Source organism: Salmo trutta, chromosome 26 (assembly GCF_901001165.1).
Source record: "Salmo trutta chromosome 26, fSalTru1.1, whole genome shotgun sequence".
In the NCBI taxonomy this organism is placed as follows: Eukaryota; Metazoa; Chordata; class Actinopteri; order Salmoniformes; family Salmonidae; genus Salmo; species Salmo trutta.
Genome location: NC_042982.1, coordinates 15,971,370 through 15,996,692, shown reverse-complemented (window position 1 = coordinate 15,996,692; position 25,323 = coordinate 15,971,370). Strand labels below are relative to the sequence as shown.

Here is a 25,323-nt window from a genome sequence, read left to right as displayed (position 1 = left end):
ATATTCATAAAAGTCACACAAATTCTCAACACACAAGTCTTAAAACTGTCTCAGAGCATACAATAATATCCTAATATAGCTAGGGATATATTAGTTTGTGAAATTTTCTCTCCATGCCTACTTTTTAAAACCCCTAGAACTCAATGATTTGACAATGATTTGATTGCGCGTTACTTTCAATTTGAATATTCAAAGGCTACTCAAAAATACAGATTTTTCAGTATAAATCAATACATATGCACTTAAAATAACATTTAATTTAATAGATTTTAATAATATTTTATACACAAACCAAAAAGAAATAGACATTTTAAACATTTTATCCATCTTTTGCCAATCTGCCATCAGGCCCTCTTCATAATGAGGCACAGGAAAGTAACGGTTAGATGTTCTATCTAAACATGACCAACAATTAAACATCGCAGATCATATGTATATCAGGATGGATGAGCACATTAACACGTTATTACCATACATTTTGATTCTTATTTTAAACAATAAACTATTAAATGTCTAGGTTGTGGGCGTGGCATATGGTAGCAGCCATTTCTGCCATCACTGACTCAGTTGCTCCCTCAGCAATTCCATGCTCCCCATCACTGGAACTCACATCACCCACGTCTTACCAATCGTATTATAGTTGTTTTAGCATTATTTAGTTTAGTTACATTAATTATATAATATAAAGACTTAACGTTTTAGCCATTCACATGTCAAACCTGATTTGACATCCCAGGGCTAGGCTATTAGAAACGAATCGAGAAAACTATTTACAAATGAATTACAATGCAAAAAATTGTTTTACAAACGTCTGATATATTTTCAATTCAATGACAAGACTCCCGGATTAGTCTACTTGTGTAGCCTTGGTCTACTTAGATGTGGGCAAAGTCATTTCAATTGATTATTGGAATAGGGTTACTGTCCATACCTGTTTAAATGTATAAGAGTTCACAACTTAATACATATGATGTGAGAAAACAGCACATTGCTTTAGAGAAAACCATTTCCTATAAATGTTCTTCCATTGCCATTGTGAGCCTACATTACATTTGAATAACATATCAAACAATGAACTCGAACTTTTTTTTACATAATTGGTTTATTTTACCTTTATTTAACCAGGTAGACAAGTTGAGAACAAGTTCTCATTTACAACTGCGACCTGGCCAAGATAAAGCAAAGCAGTTCGACACATACAACAACACAGAGTTACACATGGAGTAAAACAAACATACAGTCAATAATACAGTAGAAAAATACGTCTATATATAATGTGAGCAAATGAGGTGAGATAAGGGAGGGAAGGGCAATAGTTTTAATTAAAATAGCTTAGATTTCAGTTTTGGGGTATAGATCTATCATTATCCTCCCTCATATATTGAGAAAATGCACGTACAGTATCTGCCCAACACAATCTATGGCCTTTCCTGATTTGTACTGGTAGGGGCCTATACAATGATCCCTATTATGTAGGCCTAAATCCCATCATCTCCACTGGGTAGTTGTATTGACAAACTTCCATAAAGTAGGACCTGGGTCCATTATCCTAACTACCAAGAATATTATGCTAGTGCTCTCATAGAATATCTAACGTTTGGCTTTTTTTATTGATTTATTACTGCCGTTGCAATTCCCCCCATGAATTACGCTGATAGCATAAGAGAAGAGGTAAGATGAAACAACCGCGCCATCTAGTGTAGGATATACGTTAGTAGGTTCTCCCTCAATCTTAATTCGATGTAGTGGTGACAGAACAAAATATAACTCAACAAACGGAAAAGTCATGCTTTTTTCATGTGTCATTTTAGCAAAAAATATGTTTCATTTTCATGCATTTATTGCAGTGTCTTTTATTATAATGGATTTATAATAAATAATTATACTGCCCTATACATTATCTATGTTTTTTATTTCTTGAAATGTATAAATGAAACGCCAAACACAGGAAGCATTGATTAATCAGGGAAACTGGGAGTATGGTAAATCACATGCACCCATTGACCAATTCAGATCCCTGCATTGTCTTTGAAAGTAAAATATTCAGGTGTAGATTCCCATTCACTTCTTGAAGTATTCTGTGGATGGTCATCTCTGATTGTCTTTCATTATATTCAAGACTTTTCATTGAGGTGTCACCTCTGCCTATTACTACTAATGAATGTTTTGCAACAAAATCCTAAAAGATACGAAAGATTTTTAAAAAAATTTAAAAAAAAAAAGATATTCATTACCACAGCGTCATCGAGTAAAGGCTAACATGAAGCAGATACAGTTTGACAAACTCTGATTTGGCTATTAAAGCAGACAGCAAGATGATATTAAGTAAAGAAGAACGCTAAAGTAAAACAACCTTTAGCAAAAATAAAGATCGTTGTCACATGTTCATCGTAATTGTCGCCATGGCAGTATATAAATAAAAATGTTTTACTAATATAATGACTGTATAGAAACACATCTATTTCAAACACTTGAACACAGTCAAAGTCATTCTAGGTCTAACCACTGAATCATAAATGTCAATTCAATGTCTATTCCATGTTGGCTCAAGGTAATTTAATTGAAATGCCGTGTAAACAAAGTTGATGCAACCAGTGTGCGCCCAGATCTTACTGTATGTCACCAGGGGACTTAGAAGGGTCAAATAAGTAAAAGTTCCACTTTGTACTTCTATAAAGTGATAAGCAAAGTCTACAAAGTCAAATATTTGGATCAAAAGGAGCTGAATCGCTTGCATCAGCATTGTTTCGGTTTTCTGTGAAGGACAGGTCGTTTCCAAATTGACTTAATAAGTCCTCCGAATCTCATATGGTGACCAAGAGCTTCCGACATCTTCTTTCACCCATGAGTGACTGTCACTATGTGTGGTGAGGGTACTGTCAGAGTCCTCATTAGCTAGAGGGGCCTTGGAGGCTAGGTCGTTGGAGACAGTCATATAGGAAGGACATGTGAAAGTGGAGGCAGCAGGGTAAGAGGTGTGATAGTGTACTTCTTCCAGAGGGTGAAGGGCATAGGGCTGTGCTGAGGCCATGGAGGAGCTGCGGGTGGAGCAGCGGTACTGTGAGGGGCTCCCAGGAGGGTCGGGGCTGGGCAGGGAGACTGGAACAGAGTTCAGGCTGTCTGCACACAAGCCCTCTCCCTGGGTCACTGGGTCTGCCACTGACTGCTCCCATGAATCTCTCTGCAGGAGAAACAGACAGAGGAAAGGATAGAGATGTGTTAGAGAGGATGGAAAAATGTGTCTTGTTTGTTGGCTTTGCGGATTGCGGAATGCCCAAAGATGTATGTGTAATGGAGTTGGGTTGGAACCACGCTCGTGTGATGATCGGCTCCCGAGTGGCACAGTGGTCTAAGGCAGTGCATCTCAGTGCTAGAGGCATTACTACAGACACCCTGGTTTGAATCCAGGCTGTATCACAACCAGCTGTGATTGGGAGTCCCATTCGCGACACACAATTGGCCCAGCGTCGTCTGGGTTTGGCCGGTGTAGGCCATCATTGTAAATAAGAATTTGTTGTTAACTGACTTGCCTAGATAAATAAAGGTTAAATATAAAATACAATTAACCTTGCTGAAGACGTGTTGGCTCCCTGAGCTAATGTCTAGGCTTTATCTCAGTGGGCTAACAAAGCCTTGTGTAGCTCACAGATCTGGGTTCGAACCGCAATCAGTAACATAGGAAAACACTTTCACTTGTGGAATTTGATTTATTTTTTCCTTCATGCTTGTGTGAAATATGTGCTCATTTGGATGTACCATACCCGCTCCAGCCTCCAGCGCTATTTACATGCTTTGCACCTTTTCACATCACATAAAACACAAATACACATACGGCCTGTTTCCTGCATTTAGCCTAGCCTTGAACTCACTTCTTAGTCCAGGACTAGAATTGAAACCATATTTAAGAAACGGGCCCATAATGTAAAGCCGTATCTCAACAGTCCCATTCTACTACCAGCAGTAACCACTGACAGAGTGCCTTACCAGGAGGAAGTGGGGGGACTCTCCGGAGAAAGGTGGTAGCAGACTGGACAGGGCGGAGCTGGGGAAGATGGAGCTCCCTCCGGTGGTGAAGGCTGCACTGCGGTAGTCTCCGAACGTTTCCTGGTAGTAGCTGTCTATGAAGGAGGAGTATCCCGACATGGCCGATGAGTCACAACCCAGAGGCTTGACCCCAAGGGATGAGGAGTAGACATCGGCAGAAAACTGCTTGGGGGAGAAGTCCGAGTCAGAGATGAAGGGTCGCCTCATGCTGTAGTAGCCAGGGATCATGTGAGACCCTGTTGTAAAGGGAACCAGGTAGAAAACATTAGTAACAAGTGGCCTTGTGTGGCTCGGTTGGTAGAGCATGGAGCTTGCAACGTCAGGATCGTGGGGTGCGATTTTGGCTGGGGCCACCCAAAATGTATGCACACACTACTGTAAGTTGCTTTGGATAAAAGTGTCTGCTAAATGGGAAATATATATACACTACCGGTGACATTTTTTAGAACACCTACTCATTCAAGGGTTTTTCTTTATTTTTACTATTTTTTACATTGTAGAATAATAGTGAAGACATCAAAACTATGAAATAACACATATAACACACATTCTTCAAATAGCCACCCTTTCCCTTGATGACAACTTTGCACACTTTTGGCATTCTCTCAACCAGCTTCAACTGTAATGCTTTTCCAACAGTCTTGAAGGAGTTTCCACATATGCTGAGCACCTGTTGGCTGCTTTTCCTTCATTCTGCGGTTCGACTCATCCCAAACCATCTCAATTTGTTTGAGGTCGGGGGATTGTGGAGGCAAGGTCATCTGATGCAACACTCCATCACTCTCCTTCTTGGTCAAATGACCCTTACACAGCCTGGAGGTGTGTTGGGTCATTGTCCTGTTGAAAAACAGATGATAGTCCCACTAAGCGCAAACCAGATGGGATGGCGTATCGCTGCAGAATGCTGCAGTAGCCATGCTGGTTAAGTGTGCCTTGAATTCTAAATAAATCACAGACAGTGTCACCAGCAAAGCACCCCCACACCATAACACCTCCTTCTCCATGCTTTACGGTGGGAAATACACATGCGGAGATAATCCGTTCACCTACTCTGCGTCTCACAAAGACACGGCAGCTGGAACCAAAAATCTCAAATTTGGACTCCAGACCAAAGGACAAATTTCCACTGGTCTAATGCCCATTGCTTGTGTTTCTTGGCCCAAGCAAGTCTCTTCTTATTATTGGTGTCCTTTGGTAATGGTTTCTTTGCAGCAATTCAACCATGAAGGCCTGATTCACGCAGTGTCCTCTGAATAGTTGATGTTGAGATGTGTCTGTTACTTGAACTCTGTGAAGCATTTATTTGGGCTGCAATTTCTGAGGTTGGTAACTGTAATGAATTTATCCTCTGCAGCAGAGGTAACTCTGGGTCTTCCATTCCTGTGGCGGTCCTCATGAGAGCCAGTTTCATCATAGCACTTGATTGTTTTTGCGACTGCACTTGAAGAAACTTTCAAAGTTCTTGAAATTTTCCGTATTGACTGACCTTCATCTCTTAAAGTAATGATGGACTGTTGTTTCTCTTTGCTTATTTGAGCGGTCCTTGCCATAATATGGACTTGGTCTTTTACCAAATAGGGCTATCTTCTGTATACCCCCCCTACCTTGTCACAACACAACTGATTGCCTCAAACGCATTAAGAAGGAAATAAATTCCACAAATTAACTTTTAACATGGCACACCTGTTAATTGAAATGCATTTCAGGTGACTACCTCATGAAGCTGGTTGAGAGAATGCCAAGAGTGTGCAAAGCTGTCATCAATGCAAAGGGTGGCTATTTGAAGAATCTCAATATAAAATATATTTTGATTTGTTTAAAACTTTTTTGGTAACTACATGATTCCATATGTGTTATTTCATAGTTTTGATTTCTTCACTATTATAGTGAAAATAAAGAAAAACCCTTGAATGAGTAGGTGTTCTAAAACTTTTGACCGGTAGTGTATATAAATGGTTTGTACGCTTTACTTACAGCCTGCAGGTAGATGGATACCTACTCAGTTGCTCAACTGAATGCATTCAATGGAAATGTGTCTTCTGCATTTAGCCCAACCCCTCAGTATCAGAGAGGTGCTGGGGGCTGCCTTAATTAAAATGTTCAGCCCCAGGGGAACAGTTGTGGGGGTTAACTACCTTGCTCAAGGGCAGAACATCAGATTTTTTCACCTTGCCAGGTCGGGAATTAGAACAAGCAAACTTTCAGTTATTGTCCCAACGCTTTAACCACTAGGCGACCTGCTGTCCCATCTGGCAGGTCCCGTCGAGGCGACCCGCCGCCCCATCTAGGCGACCCGCCGCCTCATCTATGCGATCCGTCGCCCCATCTAGGTGACCTGCCGCCCCATCTATGCTACCCGTCGTCCCATCTAGGCGACCCGCCGCCCAGGTACAATGCATTATGGTGTTTTAAATCATTGTAAGATTTATCCTAAATATATATGACGCCCTTATATTGTGATTTTATAATCTCATAAAATCCTGACTAAATAATAACAATTTTGAGTCAGTAAAACATGTCCTACATAGAGAGACATAACATATTAGAAATCTTATGAAGGCTCATAAATGCTTAGAACTAATAAGTAATACAGCCTTATACCTGCAGGAAAACATGTCTAGTGGGCAGTAGCTATCAGAACAAAGCATATAGTATAAGTGTGGAGTGCACGTTCAAAGCTCTGGTGGTTACTTGAAAATCTTGTGCCTTGAGTTTTATTCTACTTTTTCAGAACTTTGCTAGTGAATGTGACATTTGAAAGTTTTTGTCTATAATACTGTTCTTCCCTTACCTCAAACACTATTAGCAGAGTTGATAGGTCAGTGGGACTCATCAATAATTACTTAATTTACCCAGAGATTTTTCTCACCTGGCATTTGGACAAATGACGATTGACTGGATGTTCCTCCCTAGAAATAAAAGAACAGACAAACATTAAAGCCTGGATCCATGGCATTATAAAAACAGGTCTGATTCTGGTAACACATAACATGCCCCCACACATGCGCTGAGGAAGGCACAAGCTGATATATAAAGAAAATTCAAACAAAGCTTCAAGAAATGCTACTCACATCCAAGTGAGGGTAACACTTTATTTGGATAGTTCATCTGTAGATGCACTTACAGACTACCTACACTTAGGAAAAAAGGTGCTAAGTAGAACTATATAGGGTTCTTTGGTTTGTCCTCGTAGACGTAGGGGAACCCTATGAATGGGTATGCTGACTACAGGAATGTCCACCAGAGCTGTTTCCAGAAAATATTATGTTAATTTCTCTACCATAAGCCGCCTCCAACGTCATTTTAGAGAATTTGGAAGTATGTCCAACCGTCCTCACAACCACAGACCACATGTATGACATCTTGTGGGTGAACTGTTTGCTGATGTCAACGTTGTGAACAGAGTACCCAATGGGGTTATGGTATTGGCAGGCATAAGCTATGGGCAACGAATACAATTGAATGTATCGATGGCAATTAGAATACACAGCGATACCATGACGAGATCATTGTCGTGCCATTCATCCGCCACCATCCCCTCATGTTTCAGAATGATAATGCACAGCCCCATGTCGCAAGGATCTGTACACAATTCATGGAAGATGAAAATGTCCCAGTTCTTCCATATCCTGCATACTCACAAGACATGTTTCCCATTGAGCACGTTTGGGATGCTCTGGATCGACATGTACGAAAGCGTGTTCCCGCCAATATCCAGCAACTTCACACAGCCATTGAAGAGGAGTGGGATAACAATCCACAGGCCACAATCAACAGCCTGATCAACTCTATGCAAAGGAGATGTATCACTCTGCATGAGGCAAATGGTGGTCACACCAGACAGTGACTGTTTTTTTATCCATGCCCCTACCTTTTTCTTAAGGGTATCTGTGACCAACAGATTGATATCTGTATTCCCAGTCATGTGAAATCCATAGATTAGGGCCTAATTTATTTATTTCAATTTACTGATTTCCTTATATGAACTGTAACTCAGTCAAATCAGTGCTTAATTTGTGCTGGATCCTGCCGGAACAGGATCTGGCACCTCTCATTTGTAGACTGTTTCGTTCTGGGACCTATTTGGCCAGATCCGACACCTCTCATAGCATTCAAAATCATTTTTACTTTTTGCAATGTAAACATTTGAATAAAATCTACCTCGAGTTGATTCTTTTTTAGTTATCCAACCCCCCCCCCCCCCCCTCCCCCAGCCCGGGCCTGATATTTTAGGAGCTGTTTCAGGTTGGACCGGCCCGGGTTTATGGTTTATGCAACATTGCAACCTATGTTTGAGACCAACGCGTGACTGTGGCTTTATGAGAAGCATGCCTGTGTCTCTCACAGAACTGGAACGAGATTTACTTTCTATGATCTCTCTCCCTCTCTCTGCTCTGATAGACATGAATGCTACTCTCATCTCTCCAGCGTTGCACTTCATCATTTATTTCCTTAAAGAATCATAGCCGTGCGAAGGGTTCTGGAGGATCTGCAGTACCCCAGATATGTTGAAATACATTTGCTAAAGTTACTACTGTCTGTTCAGAAATAAGTGAAATACTTCAGAATAGCCTACTACACCATGAGAAAGAATATAATTTAGCCACAGAGGATCAACAGCTTCTTTAAAAAAAAAATTCCTAGCTGTGGAGTGTAGCCCAATAACAAGGCCAAGCATACAGTCAGGAACGTGCTGCAAATCTGTCATTGAACAAACAGCGTGCAGACAAAACAGGGCTTTCGCAATACTTAAAATACAATTGCTGGAAAACACAGGTTGGAAAGCAAATGTCTCCTGCTGAAAAGAGAATTCTCTAATCTGTCTGCTGTTTGCTACCAAAATACACTGCTCAAAAAAATAAAGGGAACACTTAAACAACACAATGTAACTCCAAGTCAATCACACTTCTGTGAAATCAAACTGTCCACTTATGAAGCAACACTGATTGACAATAAATTTCACATGCTGTTGTGCAAATGGAATAGACAACAGGTGGAAATTATAGGCAATTAGCAAGACACCCCCAATAAAGGAGTGGTTCTGCAGGTGGGGACCACAGACCCCTTCTCAGTTCCTATGCTTCCTGGCTGATGTTTTGGTCACTTTTGAATGCTGGCGGTGTTTTCACTCTAGTGGTAGCATGAGACGGAGTCTACAACCCACACAAGTGGCTCAGGTAGTGCAGCTCATCCAGGATGGCACATCAATGCGAGCTGTGGCAAGAAGGTTTGCTGTGTCTGTCAGCGTAGTGTCCAGAGCATGGAGGCACTACCAGGAGACAGGCCAGTACATCAGGAGACGTGGAGGAGGCCGTAGGAGGGCAACAACCCAGCAGCAGGACCGCTACCTCCGTCTTTGTGCAAGGAGGAGCAGGAGAAGCACTGCCAGAGCCCTGCAAAATGACCTCCAGCAGGCCAGAAATGTGCATGTGTCTGCTCAAACGGTCAGAAACAGACTCCATGAGGGTGGTATGAGGGCCCGACGTCCACAGGTGGGGGTTGTGCTTACAGCCCAACACCATGCAGGACGTTTGGCATTTGCCAGAGAACACCAAGATTGGCAAATTCGCCACTGGCGCCCTGTGCTCTTCACAGATGAAAGCAGGTTCACACTGAGCACGTGACAGACGTGACAGAGTCTGGAGATGCCGTGGAGAACGTTCTGCTGCCTGCAACATCCTCCAGCATGACCGGTTTGGCGGTGGGTCAGTCATGGTGTGGGGTGGCATTTCTTTGGGGGGCCGCACAGCCCTCCATGTGCTCGCCAGAGGTAGCCTGACTGCCATTAGGTACCGAGATGAGATCCTCAGACCCCTTGTGAGAACATATGCTGGTGCGGTTGGCCCTGGGTTCCTCCTAATGCAAGACAATGCTAGACCTCATGTGGCTGGAGTGTGTCAGCAGTTCCTGCAAGAGGAAGGCATTGATGCTATGGACTGGCCCGCCTGTTCCCCAGACCTGAATCCAATTGAGCACATCTGGGACATCATGTCTCGCTCCATCCACCAACGCACCACAGACTGTCCAGGAGTTGGCGGATGCTTTAGTCCAGGTCTGGGAGGAGATCCCTCAGGAGACCATCCGCCACCTCATCAGGAGCATGCCCAGGCGTTGTTGGGAGGTCATACAGGCACGTGGAGGCCACACACACTACTGAGCCTCATTTTGACTTGTTTTAAGGACATTACATCAAAGTTGGATCAGCCTGTAGTGTGGTTTTCCACTTCAATTTTGAGTGTGACTCCAAATCCAGACCTCCATGGGTTGATAAATTGGATTTCCATTGATTCTTTTTGTGGGATTTTGTTGTCAGCACATTGAACTATGTAAAGAAAAAAGTATTTAATAAGATTATTTATTTCATTCAGATCTAGGATGTGTTGTTTAAGTGTTCCCTTTATTTTTTTGAGCAGTATATTTGTTCAACTTCCTAATAGGCCTATTGTTTTACAAAGTAAAACAAGAGAGAGAGGCTTTTGGCACGAGCGCATTGGCCATCACCAGCAAGTGAGCTGCAGCATCATTGGGTGACACTGTAATCTCCTCATAATTTCCTCATATTGCAGTCTACAATATGTGTCTCCAGACCTAGGCCTAGGCTATTGATGGATTCAAGACAAGTTCGTTTATATTGATCTCAAATTCTCAGTTTGTCAGTGTCAAAGTAGTGCTTTCATGACAACTGGGAACTGGAAAAAAACAAGGTTGAATCATCACGTAAGTGATCTTCAGGTCAGAATGTCAGAGCTCTATAAAGAGGCCTGAGTTCCTGACTTGGAATTCCAAGTTTGATGACCGTTCAAAACTAACTAGTTTTTTCCCGACTTCCCAGACTTTTTTGAACGCACTGAAGTCGGAAGTCTGAGATTTCCCAGTTCCGTGCTCCCATGCATTTAAAAAAAATATGCCAAAGTCTTCAGTCATGTAAAATGATGTAGAATTGCGTGAAATCCGTTTATAAAAGGCCACATTTTTCCCGGACCTTAGGCCACTAAAAATGTTCTCCATGTGTTCAACTTCTGTTAGTGCATCTAGTCTACTGCTCTATGCCACTACGCAAATGCAATTATATGCATGCAATGCTTAGGGGAGAGCGAGGTAAGTTGTCACACGGGTAAGATGTCAAACTGTTCATACCTCCAACACTAGAGGCGCTATCTCAAAAATCAAATAGCTACTTTGTGTGACTACATGTTATATGGTCCACTTCCTGTTCAGATGTGGTCAAGGCCATTCTAATCTGAGGTGAGCACAAGTTTCTTATTTTTCCACTTAAAAAAAAAATTATTGGCACCTTACATTTTATGCAATAAAACTTTGTTAGTTATGAATGTTCAAAATGATAATTTTCCACTGAGTAGAGGAGACAATAATGTGTATTTTGATACTTTAGCTACAGTCCTATGTTGAGCTAACCTTGAGATTTAGCCAACATTAGCACACATGTCAGTTTGGGGCAAGTTGTCTCAATGACGTTGGGGCAAGTCTTCACATGTGACAACTTTCCCCAGTATACATAGACACATGAAACATGCTCAAAAAACATTGTGATACTGTGTAATCAGCTCTGATAATAGTATTAAATGTTACTGTAAATGGATTATTATATATGTATAGTTTAAAGCAGTAGACATATCCCTGGACTACACAAGACAGGCTCTGGCTTGTGTGTGTGTGTGTCTACTAACACACTACATGTCTACTGTATGAGACAGTATATCCATACACACACACTACTTCATACAGTGTCATGCATTTAGGATAGTAGACAGGGAGGTGGGCATAATAAGCCTGTAATGAATATGTAATTGCAATGAGGAAATTTGTTTTTGAAAGAAAGAAGAAAGGAAGGAAGGAAGGAAGGAAGGAAGAAAGAAAGATGGTTAGAAATGATAAAAGAAAGACAGAGAATGGCAGCACACCACCTGCCATAATGTTAAAGGCAGTGAGGCAGGTGAAGTTGCAGAACAAATCAATCATGAGTACAGCAAAGGATTTTGACATAAATTACCGTACTCTGACTCGGTATTGTCAAAAGGTTTCCAGAGAAGAAGTTGAAATTCAGACAGCCATACCAACAACAGTGGTTGGCTATACAAAGCCACGGCAGGTTTTTTCTCCTGATTTGGAGATGCAGCTTGTTCAGTATATTACTAGGTTAGCTGACATTTGTTTTGGTATGTCGCCAAGTGAGGTCAGAAGACTTGCCTACCAGTTTGCTGTGGCACACCAGCTGAAGTTTGCGCCAATATGGGCAGAAAAAGAAAAGGCCAGCTCGGAGTGGTTTACAGGCTTCTTAAAGCGGTACCCAACGCTGTCGCTGAGGAAGCCAGAGGCAACTAGCCTTGCCAGGGCAAGTAGCTTCAACAGAGAAAATGTTCATTATTTCTTTGACAATGTAGCAGAAGTGCTACAGAGATATCAATTTAGACCAGGAGACACATGGAATGTCGATGGAACTGGGCTGACCACTGTACATAAACCTGACAAAGTGGTGTGCAGACATGGATTCAAACAAGTAGGGTCACTGACCTCCGCTGAAAGGAGAACCCTTGTCACGCTGGCTTGTCCTGTCTCAGCCACAGGGAATACTATACCTCCATATTTTATATTCCCCCGTGTCAAATTCCGCAATCAATACCTGCCAGGCCCCAGCACCATTCCAGCCCTGCCTAGCATGAGCTAAGACACAGACCTGCCCAGTTCTTATGCTAGCAACAGCTCACCCTTGCCCAGCAATGCCATTGCTGACAGCGGATTACCAACTTTAGAGGACAACTGGCCATATTAAAAAGCTGGCCCCCAAAAACCAGCTTGCAATGAAGAAAACAGCGCAAAACAGCATCCCTAGCCGCGTCCTCAGAGCATGCGCAGACCAGCTGGCTGGTGTGTTTACGGACATATTCAATCAATCCTTATCCCAGTCTGCTGTTCCCACATGCTTCAAGAGGGCCACCATTGTTCCTGCTCCCAAGAAAGCTAAGGTAACTGAGTTAAATGACTACCGCCCAGTAGCACTCACTTCTATCATCATGAAGTGCTTTGAGAGACTAGTCAAGGACCATATCACCTCCACCCTACCTGACACCCTAGACCCACTTTGCTTACCGCCCCAATAGGTCCACAGACGACGCAATCGCAATCACACTGCACACTGCCCTAACCCATCTGGACAAGAGGAATACGAGGTCAGTACAGGTGCATCAAAGCTGGGACCGAGAGACTGAAAAACAACTTCTATCGCACGGCCATCAGACTGTTAAACAGCCATCACTAACATTGAGTGGCTGCTGCCAACATACTGACTCATCTCTAGCCACTTTAATAATTAAAAATTGGATGTAATAAATGTATCACCAGCCACTTTAAACAATGCCACTTTATATAATGTTTACACACCCTACATTACTCATCTCATATGTATATACTGTACTCTATATCATCTACTGCATCTTGCCTACGCCGTTCGGCCATCGCTCATCCATATATTTTTATGTACATATTCTTATTCATTCCTTTACACTTGAGTGTATAAGGTAGTTATTGTGAAATTGTTAGATTACTTGTTAGATATTACTGCATGGTCGGAACTAGGAGCACAAGCATTTTTGCTACACTTGCATTAACATCTGCTAACCATGTGTATGTGACCAAAAAACGATCTACTAACCCTAACCCTTATCCTAACCCTAACCCTAACCCTAACCTTAACTCTTAGCCTTATTCTAAGCCTTACCTTAACCCTAACCCTAACCCTAACCTTAACCCTTACCCGTATTCTAAACCTTACCTTAACCCTAACCTTAACCCTTACACTTATTCTAAACCTTACCCTAACCCTAACTTTAACCCTTACCCTTATTCTAACCTTACCCTAACTCTAACCCTAACCCTAACCCTAACCCTCTAAACCTTACCCTAACCCTAAACCTAACCCTAACCTTAACCGTTATCCTAACCCTAACCCTAATCTTAACCCTTACCCTTATTCTAAACCTTACCCTAACCCTAACCCTTATTCTAAACCTTACCCTAACCCTAACCCTAACCCTAACCTTAACCGTTATCCTAACCCTAACCCTAATCTTAACCCTTACCCTTATTCTAAACCTTACCCTAACCCTAACCCTAACCCTAACCCTAATCTTAACCCTTACCCTTATTCTAAACCTTACCCTAACCCTAACCCTTATTCTAAACCTTACCCTAACCCTAACCCTAACCCTAACCTTAACCGTTATCCTAACCCTAACCCTAATCTTAACCCTAACCCTTATTCTAAACCTTACCCTAACCCTAACCCTAACCCTAACCTTAACCGTTATCCTAACCCTAACCCTAACCCTAACCCTTACCCTTATTCTAAACCTTACCCTAACCCTAACCTTAACCCTTACCCTTATTCTAAACCTTACCCTAACCCTAACCCTAACCCTAACCTTAACCGTTATCCTAACCCTAACCCTAACCTTAACCCTTACCCTTATTCTAAACCTTACCCTAACCCTAAACCTAACCCTAACCTTAACCGTTATCCTAACCCTAACCCTAATCTTAACCCTTACCCTTATTCTAAACCTTACTCTAACCCTAACCTTAACCCTTACCCTACCCTAACCCTAACCTTAACCCTTACCCTTATTTTAAACCTTACCCTTAACCTAACCCTAACCTTAACCCTCACCCTTACCCTAACCCTAACCTTAACACTTATTTTAAACCTTACCCTAAACCTAACCTTAACCCTAACCTTAACCCCCAGCCTTATTCTAAACTTTACCCTAACCTAAACCCTAACCTTAACCCTTACCCTTATTCTAAACCTTACCCTAACCCTAACGGTAACCTTGACTCTTAACCTTATTCTAAACCTTACCCTTATTCTAAACCTTACCCTAACCCTAAACCTAAGCCTAACCTTTACCTTAACCCTTACCCTTACCCTTATCCTAACCCCTAACCCTAATCTTAACTCTTACCCTTATTCGAAACCTTACTCTAACCCTAACCTTAACCCTTACCCTTATTCTATACCTTACCCTAACCCTAACCCTAACCTTAACCCCTACCCTAACCTCAACCCTTACCCTTATTTTAAATCTTACCCTTAACCTAACCCTAACCCTTACCATAATTTTAAGCCTTACCCTAACCCTAACCTTAACCCTAACCTTAACCCTTAGCCTTATTCTAAACCTTACACCTAAACCTAACTGCAACCTTAGCACACAGTTGCTTATCAGTAGATAGTGTGTTGATAGTATTGCAATGCGTAGAGCAGCTACAGATGGACTATCCAAAAAAAGTATGACCCAAGTGAGTGCTGGCCTTTTTTCATGTTTGATGTGAACATAACATGGACAGTAACAAAGCATACAGTGACATTCTGTGAAATAAAAAAAACAGATCAGTTCATGATCATTATCATTATAGACTGAAAAACATTAACCGCCATGAACTTTTATAGCAGGCATTGTGTCACGTTTATGATAGCATTACGAAGAGCTTATAATGCAGAAGTCAGTTAAATTATTAATTATGGGGTTTAATACACTTCTTAATGGCTTTATTATCCTCTTGGGTGCCGTGGAGTCTGAAGTAAAATATAGAAATGACAAGTCTCCATTCTGTCTATGGTTATTGAAGACACTTTTTGCATTACATTTATAGCAAGCTTATTATAATGTATAGTGAAAATGTTTGTATGTGGGTTAGAAAGGGAGATATACTGTACACTTACAGGGATAAAAAAAGAGAGACACATATACACACACACAGCGAGGGTTAAAAAGGAGGACAAGCTCTCTTTTGTTTGCATATAAGCTGTGTTGGCTGGAAGGCAAGCAAATTTTGAGGGTTGGATTTGAATGCAATTTGCCCATACCAAGACTTCCCTATGTGGACCAGGTCTATGCCTCAGTGCTTCTCTGAAGGCTGCGTATGGAAATCATGTTGTTAAAGCGTCATGGTCTCCCAGTTCACAGCAAAGCACCTGATGGAGAGACACAATAAAGCTGCATGGGGAGGCTAACAACTACCCAGGGCTGTTTCTAGCATTTTGGGGGCTCTATGCTAGATTTTCCTGCAGGACACCACATAAGAGGAAAACTGCTGATGCACTAGCAAAAAAATACAATTGGAGTGTCGCTAATGCCTTGAAACGGTACTGCAACTACCAACCAACATCACCAGCCACAGGTCTTCATAAAGAGCTGATCTGTGAAGAATGTTGGGCTGCAATGTGTTGTATGACAGTTGCTAAAGAAATGGTCTCTACAAGGATGCTGAAAATAATGTTTGCATTCTTTAAGTTTTTATATGCAGGCGTATTTGGTGAAAAGGCTGTCCTAAAGGAAAAGCAGTTACCAGTCAAAATGTTGTCCATATATGACCGAGCATTTGGGAGCATACTAGTGTGCACATATTTTAGTTCTACATGACTATTTACTCTGATTCATTATTTGAAGTATGTGTGGATACCCAAGTGTTTACAAATAAACAAAAACAGACCCTTGAAAAGTACTCTTTCCTCCACAATAACACAACAGTGAAGATACACTGAATGGCCAGCTGGCCCTAATAATGTCCAAACCTCAGTCAGTTCTGCATATAGTATAGGCTACTGTAATTGAGTAAGGAAGAGCTGGCTAATGCCATTTCTCTCTCAGCATTCTTTGATGCTGAAAGTCAGAGGTCTTACTTGTGTCACGAGTCTTATAATGCACAAATGAATAGAGCAGTGTATCTATAGTTATATCTCTTTAATATTCTTCTTTATAAAACTTGAAGTTTGTTATTACTTGAGATTATGTAAGACGGTCTATGTCCTATCATTGAGGCAGCATGACTGTTGTCAAATACATTTCCCTTTGATTTCTATGGGTCCATGTTGCAACTTGAATTAAATCACTTTGTGGCTAAAGTTTGCCAACGTCTATCAATAGCCTTTCTTTCTAGGATAAAAGACTGCAAACTAGAATGAGAGAGAGAGAGCATCAGAGAAAGTCTAGGCAACCTTTAGATAGTGTGGCCCATTACCCTGTTATCTGTATGTGTCTTTAGTCTGTATTGTTCACCCCATGAACCTGGGAACACATCTCTCATGTTTACAAAGACAGAGAATCTACTAGTGTCACATCCTGACCATAGTAAGTCGTTTTTTTCTATGGTAGAGTAGGTCAGGGCGTGACGGGGGGGGTTGTCTACGAGCCACACGGTCCCGTGTGGCGCAGTTGGTAGAGCATGGTGTTTGCAATGCCAGGGTTGTCGGTCCGATTCCCACGGGGGACCAGTACGGAGAAAAGTGTATGAAATGTATGCATTCACTACTGTAAGTCGCTCTGGATAAGAGCGTCTGCTAAATGACGTAAATGTTTATGTTTTGTATTTCTATGTTCAGTTTCTAGTTTTGTATTTCTATGTTGGTTTTGTTTGGTATTATCTCCAATTAGAGGCAGCTGGTTGTCGTTGTCTCTAATTGGAGGTTATATTTAAGCTGATGTTTGTCCCACCTGTTTTTGTGGGTGATTATCTTTTGTGTAGTGTTTGTTTCTCTCTGCGTCACGGTTTGTTGTTTTTTGTAAATTCAGTTATTTTGTGTATTGCAAAAGTTTCACGGATTTAATAAAATGTGGAACTACAACCACGCTGCACTTTGGTCCGATCCTTTGAACAGCCGTGACAACTAGAATAAAACATAAACACACAGTATCATTGGATATTGAGTATAATCCAATCTAATTTAGCGTTAAGTCAAAAACTGTTGATGGCTTGGTAAAACTGGGGTCTTACCAATCCATCCACAAGATGATATCTGTAACTCTGAGTTAATAGTATTCCCTTAATACTGTGAATTAAGAATGACAGAGCCCAAGTATATTACATGTTCGCTTTCAAGCAGAGGTTTCGGTGGTGGCGTTGACAACATCAATCTAGTTTTGTTTAGGAAAATAGTGACTCAAATCAGTATTAAGCAATAAGAGCAGTACTTCCTGGTGTTGTGATCTTTGCTGCTGTTTGTTTTGGACCCATTGACCTCTGAGAGAAGTAATTTGGCAAATCTCTGACATTTTTGCATAACATTATTATGAATTTATCATTCAAGTGTTTTTTGGGCACAAATGAAATATCACTTATAACCCAATCTTCCGATTCAACATCACATTTCGTTTTGTTCTGCCACAAAGGTTGTTTCTTTATATTCAAAACAAATTGTAGTCTGTGGAGATTCAACATGAATTTAACTGTTTGTTATTTCTGCATAGATATTGATGTTTCAAAAGTACCATACAGTCCAGGCATAAGAGTTTGGTCACAGAGTGTGAAAGCATGTCTTATGGTTTACGATGTTGAAACTAATGGCATCTACCTCACAGTTTGTTCATCCCTCATCAGGATCTCTCCATGAAGAGTGTAGTTAGTGTCTAGCGAGTGGACATGCCAATGGTAACAGAAAACAAATGTCCTGTAAAGGGCATTGACAGGCAGCTTGGGAGATGAAAAGCTTTTCCTGTTTGCTCAGGCAGATGTCTCGTAGGCCGATTTCGCTATGTCTGAGGAAACAATGACGGGCTTGTCTGTGGCCTGCATGGAGAACATTATCGGTCGGCAGGTGTGCGAGAATCTGACTTTGCATAGACCAACCTGGCAGACCAAAAAGGGTTTGTGTTAGCTATCCTCCTCACAACTTCTAGAGGTCATGACCATTAGCCATTGTGTCTTATTGTTGTCCTGCTCATGGAGGGGTTTTCATGCGTCTGCTTGACTTTGTTTTTCTCTCTTAAACCCTGTGTTCTGTTATTTACCCATAGGCTTATCTTTCACTCATGGCTGAGAAGTGGAGAAATAAAGGCACACTGCCGAGGGACTTAGGCATTATGGTCATGAAAAGAAATTAATCATTCATTAAAAAAAAAATAATAATGCAAAAGCGAGTCACACAAGATTTACTTTGAGTACTCACACTATATCTTGGTCCATTTGTTTGTCTTTGTCGTTTCTCTGCCAGTAAATCTTTCACTGTGTGCTTGACCCTAACCCCTTGATAGGCCCTTTTAGAATACTCTGGAGGAGAAAAAGAGAGAAATATTTTGCACACATACACACACACACACACAAACACACACACACACACACACACACACGCACACACACACACAGATAGAATTTACACATTATTCAAGATAAATCATTTTCTAGAGAAATATTTTGCACACATATACACACACACAGAGATATAATTTACTCATTATTTCGAGTGTGAAGTAATACAAGCTAATACATTATTCTACACTCATTACTCTGCGGTGGTTATTGAAAATTATCTCCATACACACCTAACACAACGATAGCCTCAAATTTTTGTTATTTTGATACAAGGTTTAACATTTTGTATGCTTCAAGTGCATTGCTAGAACAAATTCTATGAACCTCTTGAAGTACAGTTGAAGTTGGAAGTTTACATACACCTTAGCCAAATACATTTAAACTCAGTTTTTCACAATTCCTGACATTTAATCCTAGTAACAATTCCCTGTCTTAGGTCAGTTAGGATCACCACTTTATTTTAAGAATGTGAAATGTCAGAATAATAGTAGAGAGAATTATTTATTTCAGCTTTTATTTCTTTCATCACATTCCCAGTGGGTCAGAAGCTTCATACACTAAATTAGTATTTGGTAGCATTGCCTTTAAATTGTTTAACTTTGGTCAAACATTTCGGGTAGCCTTCCACAAGCATCCCACAATAAGTTGGATGAATTTTGGTCCATTCCTCCTGACAGAGCTGGTGTAACTGAGTCAGGTTTGTAGGCCTCCTTGCTCACACACGCTTTTTCAGTTCTGCCCACAGATTTTTTATAAAATTGAGGTCATGGCTTTGTGATGGCCACTCCAATACCTTGACTTTGTTGTCCTTAAGCCATTTTGCCACAACTTTGGAAGTATGCTTGGGGTCATTGTCCATTTGGAAGACCCATTTGCGACCAAGCTTTAACTTCCTGACTGATGTCTTGAGATGTTGCTTCAATATATCCACATAGTTTTCGATCCTGATGATGCCATCTATTTTATGAAGTGCACCGGTCCCTCCTGCAGCAAGCACCCCCACAATATGATGCTGCCAACCCCGCGCTTCATGGTTGGGATGGTGTTCTTCGGCTTGCAAGACTCCCCCTTTTTCCTCCAAACATAACGATGGTCATTATGGCCAAACAGTTCTATTTTTGTTTCATCAGACCAGAGGACATTTCTCCAAAAAGTACGATCTTTGTCCCCATGTGCAGTTGCAAACCGTAATCTGTCTTTTTTATGGCGGTTTTGGAGCAGTGGCTTCTTCCTTGCTGAGCGGCCTTTCAGGTTATGTCGATATAGGACTCGTTTTACTGTGGATATAGATCTTTTGTACCTGTTTCCTCCAGCATCTTCACAAGGTCCTTTGCTGTTGTTCTGAGATTGATTTGCACTTTTCACACCAAAGTACATTCATCTCTATGAGACAGAGCGCGTCTTCATCCTGAGCGCTATGATGGCTGCATGGTCCCATGGTGTTTATACCTTCAGGCATCTGGAAATTGCTCCCAAGGATGAACCAGACTTGTGGAGGTCTACAATTTCTTTTCTGAGGTCTTGGCTGATTTCTTTTGATTTTCCCATGATGTCAAGCATGGAGGCATTGAGTTTGAAGGTAGACCTTGAAATACATCCACAGGTACACCTCCAATTGACTCAAATTATGTTAATTAGCCTATCAGAAGCTTCTAAAGCTGTGATATCATTTTCTGGAATTTTCCAAGCTGTTTAAAGGCACTGGAATTGTGATACAGTGAATTATAAGTTAAATAATCTGTCTGTAAACAATTGTTGGAAAAATGACTTGTGTCATGCACAAAGTAGATGTCCTAACTGACTTGCCAAAACTATAGTTTATTAACAAGAAATTTGTGGAGTGGTTGAAAAACAAGTTTTAATGACTCCAACCTATGTGTGTGTAAACTTCAACTGTATATGAAAAACTATTATTTTCAGGAGGCCTACATTAAACATACTATGCGCTTATTGTATTCTGTTTTTGCTCTCTTATATTTTAAGTATTTTAGAAATTAGCTTGAAGTAAGTATTTTCAAATTGTACCTACTCAAAGTAAAATACAAATATAACACAAGTACAATATATTGCTGGTTATGTATTTTACAGATAATCTGCTGCTCCTGCTTAGTGCCTGTCCTCATTCATTCCTTCAAACATGTATTCATTTGAATTTTCACAGTTTTATGCATAGCTGAATTTCCTTTTGGGATACATGTGTAAATGGAATGGAAATTGTCTTTGGGTTTTGTCATTGCAAATTTCCTGTTCAAAAAAGTAATTTTGTACAAACATGCATCATTGTCTAACAGTGATGGCATTTTCATACACTGGATAGCCCCCCACACATTTTAAGTAGTTGAAATAGGCCAAGTGATAGAAGTATCAAAAGTGTCAATATTTATTCTTATATACGTCATAAATCTCAACAGCAAATATGTCTCCAGCCTGATTTGTAGGCAAACCACCCCCCCCCCGAACATATTCCTAGTGAGCATACTATAGACTATATTTGCACTTTAACATGCAAAAGGAAATCACATGCAAAAAAAACAGTACAGTATGTAAAAGATCTAAGCTTTATGAATGGAGTCGTAAGATAGGTTCCTATTTTACTATAGCCATGTTGATCATCATATGGCAAAACAGTTTTGAAATTCAGAAATTGATGTTGGAATCGGATGACTATGACATCGTTTTCTAGGTGTTAATATATTTGATATCCAAATGAATTATTTATTCATTGAAAAGAGGGTTGGGTACCGGACACCCAAGACCAAAACAATATCTGCATTCTATTCAGCATCATCATGTCCTTTATGCTTTGCACTAGTCGCAACTAACTATTGCCATCTTTAGATATAATTAATGAACAATCATATGTATGTTCAAATGACAAACTGTTACCATATTTCCCAATGCAATACTCTACAGTACTATACTTTCAGTTTTAGTATGAAACATACAATCCAATACACCAATCCAATACCTTACAAAGCACAATGTTAGCTTTACAGGTAATTTAATTCATAAACTTTTTAATATTGAAGGATACTAGTAATTTCCAAAAATGACAATGGCATAAATCAGATTGTTATGCTAGTTAAGTATGTCATTATCACCCCCTTAAGGAAATGGCATTCGCTTTTTATGGATGATGATAGTTTTGACAAAACTATATACTATGGAAGTATCTCATAAATTATTATGAATCAGTGTTATGGTTGCATTTTGCCTTACCGGGTTCCATGATGCAGCAGTTTCAGGTCTGGTACTACAAAGATTGAGGAAGCCAGTCCTCTATTCCAATGAAATGGTATATGTACCTATGATCAAAATCATACTAAAGACAAGCCTTTTCCACCTCTGGAAACTTTTATGGAATCCTTCACACACTCCACTGATGGAGAGTGTACGGAGCTTTTCAAATGACCTTTTTCCATGCAAATGATTGGTAGGACGTTTATAGACTATTTGCATCTACAGTCTAGATTAGAGGAGAGCACAAGCATCTAAGAGACTCATCGGAAGGCATTCTATTTTGTTACATTGAAACATGTTTTCATAATTCTTTAGGCCCATTTGGGCTCCAAGTATTTTTTTACACTGTCAAATTTCCCCTCAAGCTATTAACGTAAAAGCTTGAAATTATATATCGAAAAAGTTTCAGTCACACTAAGTAAAGGCAACAGGTGTAATGCTTTAGTAGCCTATTTTGTTATGAGCATGTTTGAGCCTTTATGAAGTGTCATAATAATACGTTATGTAATAATACATTATATCTGTCAGCTTTAAGTCAAGTGTTACAGGTTTGTCTGTACTTGCAGGATAGTATCACCTAGAAAGTCAGAGGAGAAACAATGTCTAATCAAATCAAATTTTATTGGTCACATACACATGGTTAGCAGATGTTAATTAATGCGAGTGTAGCAAAATGCTTGTGCTTCTAGTTCCGACAGTGCAGTAATATCTAACAAGTAATCTAACAAATTCACAACAACTACCTTATACACACAAATGTAAAGGGATGAATTAGAATATGTACATATAAATATATGGATGAGTGATGGCCGTGCGGCATAGGCAAGATGCAGTAGATGGTATAGAATACAGTATATACATATGAGATGAGTAATGTAGGATATGTAGACATTATTGAAGTGAACGTTATTTAGTGACTAGTGATACCTTTATTAAATCCATTTATAAAATGTACTAAATTGGCCAGAGATTTGAGTCTGTATGTTGGCAGCAGTCACTCTATGTTAGTGATTGCTGTTTAACAGTCTGATGGTCTTGAGATAGAAGCTGTTTTTCACTACAGCTTTGATGCACCTGTACTGACCTCGCCTTCTGGATGATAGCAGGGTGAACAGGCAGTGGCTCGGGTGGTTGTTGTCCTTGATGATCTTTTTGGCCTTCCTGCGACATCGGGTGCTGTAGGTGTCCTGGAGGGCAGGTAGATTGCCCCCGGTGTTGCGATGTGCAGACCGCACTACCCTCTGCAGAGCCTTGCGGTTGTGGGTGGAGCAGTTGCTTTACCAAACGGTGATACAGCCCGACAGGATGCTCTCGATTGTTCATCTGTAAATGTTTGTGAGTGTTTAGGTGACATGCCAAATTTCTTCAGCCTCCTGAGGTTGAAGAGGTGCTGTTGTGCCTTCTTCACCACACTGTCTGTGTGGGTGGACCATTTCAGTTTGTCTGTGATGTGTATGCCGAGGAACTTAAAACTTTCCTCCTTCACCACTACTGTCCCAATGATGTGGATGGGGGGATGCACCCTCTGCAGTTTCCTGAAGTCCACGATCATCTCCTTTGTTTTGTTGACGTTGAGTGTGAGGTTATATTCCTGACACCACACTCCGGGGGTCCTCACCTCCTCCTTGTAGGCTGTCTCGTCGTTGTTGGTAATCAAGCCTACCACTGTAGTGTCGTCTGCAAACGTGATGATTGAGTTGGAGGCGTGCATGGCCACACAGTCATGGGTGAACAAGGAGTACAGGAAAGAGCTGAGAAGGCACACTTGTGGGGCCCCAGTGTTGAGGATCAGCGGGGTGGATATGTTTTTTCCTACCTTCACCACCTGGGGCGGCCCGTCAGAAAGACCAGGACCCAGTTACACATGGCGGGCCGAGACCCAGGGTCTCGAGCTTAATGACGAGTTTGGAGGGTACTGTGGTGTTGAATGCTGAGCTGTAGTCAATGAACAGCATTCTTACATAGCTATTCCTCTTGTCCAGATGGGATAGGGCAGTGTGCAGTGTGATGGCGATTGCGTCGTCTGTGGACCTATTGGGGTGGTAAGCAAATTGGAGGGGGTCTAGTGTATCAGGTAGGGTGGAGGTGATAAGATCCTTGACTCTTCTCTCAAAGTACTTCATGATGACAGAAGTGAGTGCTACGGGGGGAAAGTCACTTAGTTTAGTTACATTAGCTTTCTTAGGAACAGGAACAATGGTGGCCATCTTGAAGCGTGTGGTTACAGCAGACTGGGATAGGGATTGATTGAATATGTCTGTAAACACACCGGCCAGCTGGTCTGCGCATGCTCTGAGGACACGGCTAGAGATGCTGTCTGGGCCGGCAGCCTTCCGAGGGTTAACATGTTGAAATGCTTTACTCACTTTGGCCATGGTGAAGGAGAGCCCACAGGCTTTGGTAGCGGGCCGTGTCAGTGGCACTGTATTGTCGTCAAAGCGAGCAAAGAAGTTGTTTAATTTGTCTGGTAGCAAGACGTCGATGTCCGTGACGGGGCTGGTTTTCTTTTTATAATCTGTAATTGACTGTAGACCCTGTCATATACGTCTCATGTTTGAGTCGTGGAATTGCGACTCTACTTTGTCCCTATCCTGACGCTTTGCTTGTTTGATTGCCTTGCGGAGGGAATAGCTACGCTGTTTGTATTCGGTCATGTTTCCAGTCGCCTTGCTGTCACGTATACTCCCTCTCCGGCCTCTAAGTCATCAGGCTGCTGATTATCCCGCACACCTGTCACCATCGTCTCGCGCACCTGCACCTCATGACACTCACCTGGACTAAATCACCTCCTTGATTATCTTCCCTATATCTGTCACTCCCCTTGGTTCTTTCCTCAGGTGTTATTGACTTTGTTTTCATGTCGGTTCATTGTTTCTTTTATTTATTAAAACACTCACTCCGTGAACTTGCTTCCCGACTCTCAGCACACTTGTT

The 25,323-nt window shown here is 41.2% G+C and overlaps 1 protein-coding gene across 1 annotated transcript; it reads right to left on the bottom strand.

The window, feature by feature from the left end:
• Positions 1-1,602: 1,602 nt before the first annotated feature.
• Positions 1,603-22,541, bottom strand: LOC115163254 (uncharacterized protein C11orf53 homolog). The gene is made up of 5 exons (XM_029714983.1): positions 22,369-22,541; positions 19,007-19,107; positions 6,914-6,953; positions 3,985-4,280; positions 1,603-3,181 (listed from the first exon to the last, which is right to left on the bottom strand). The coding sequence occupies exons 1-5, from the start codon at positions 22,376-22,378 to the stop codon at positions 2,786-2,788; spliced, it is 843 nt and encodes a 280-aa protein (XP_029570843.1). The 5' UTR covers positions 22,379-22,541; the 3' UTR covers positions 1,603-2,785.
• Positions 22,542-25,323: the final 2,782 nt, after the last annotated feature.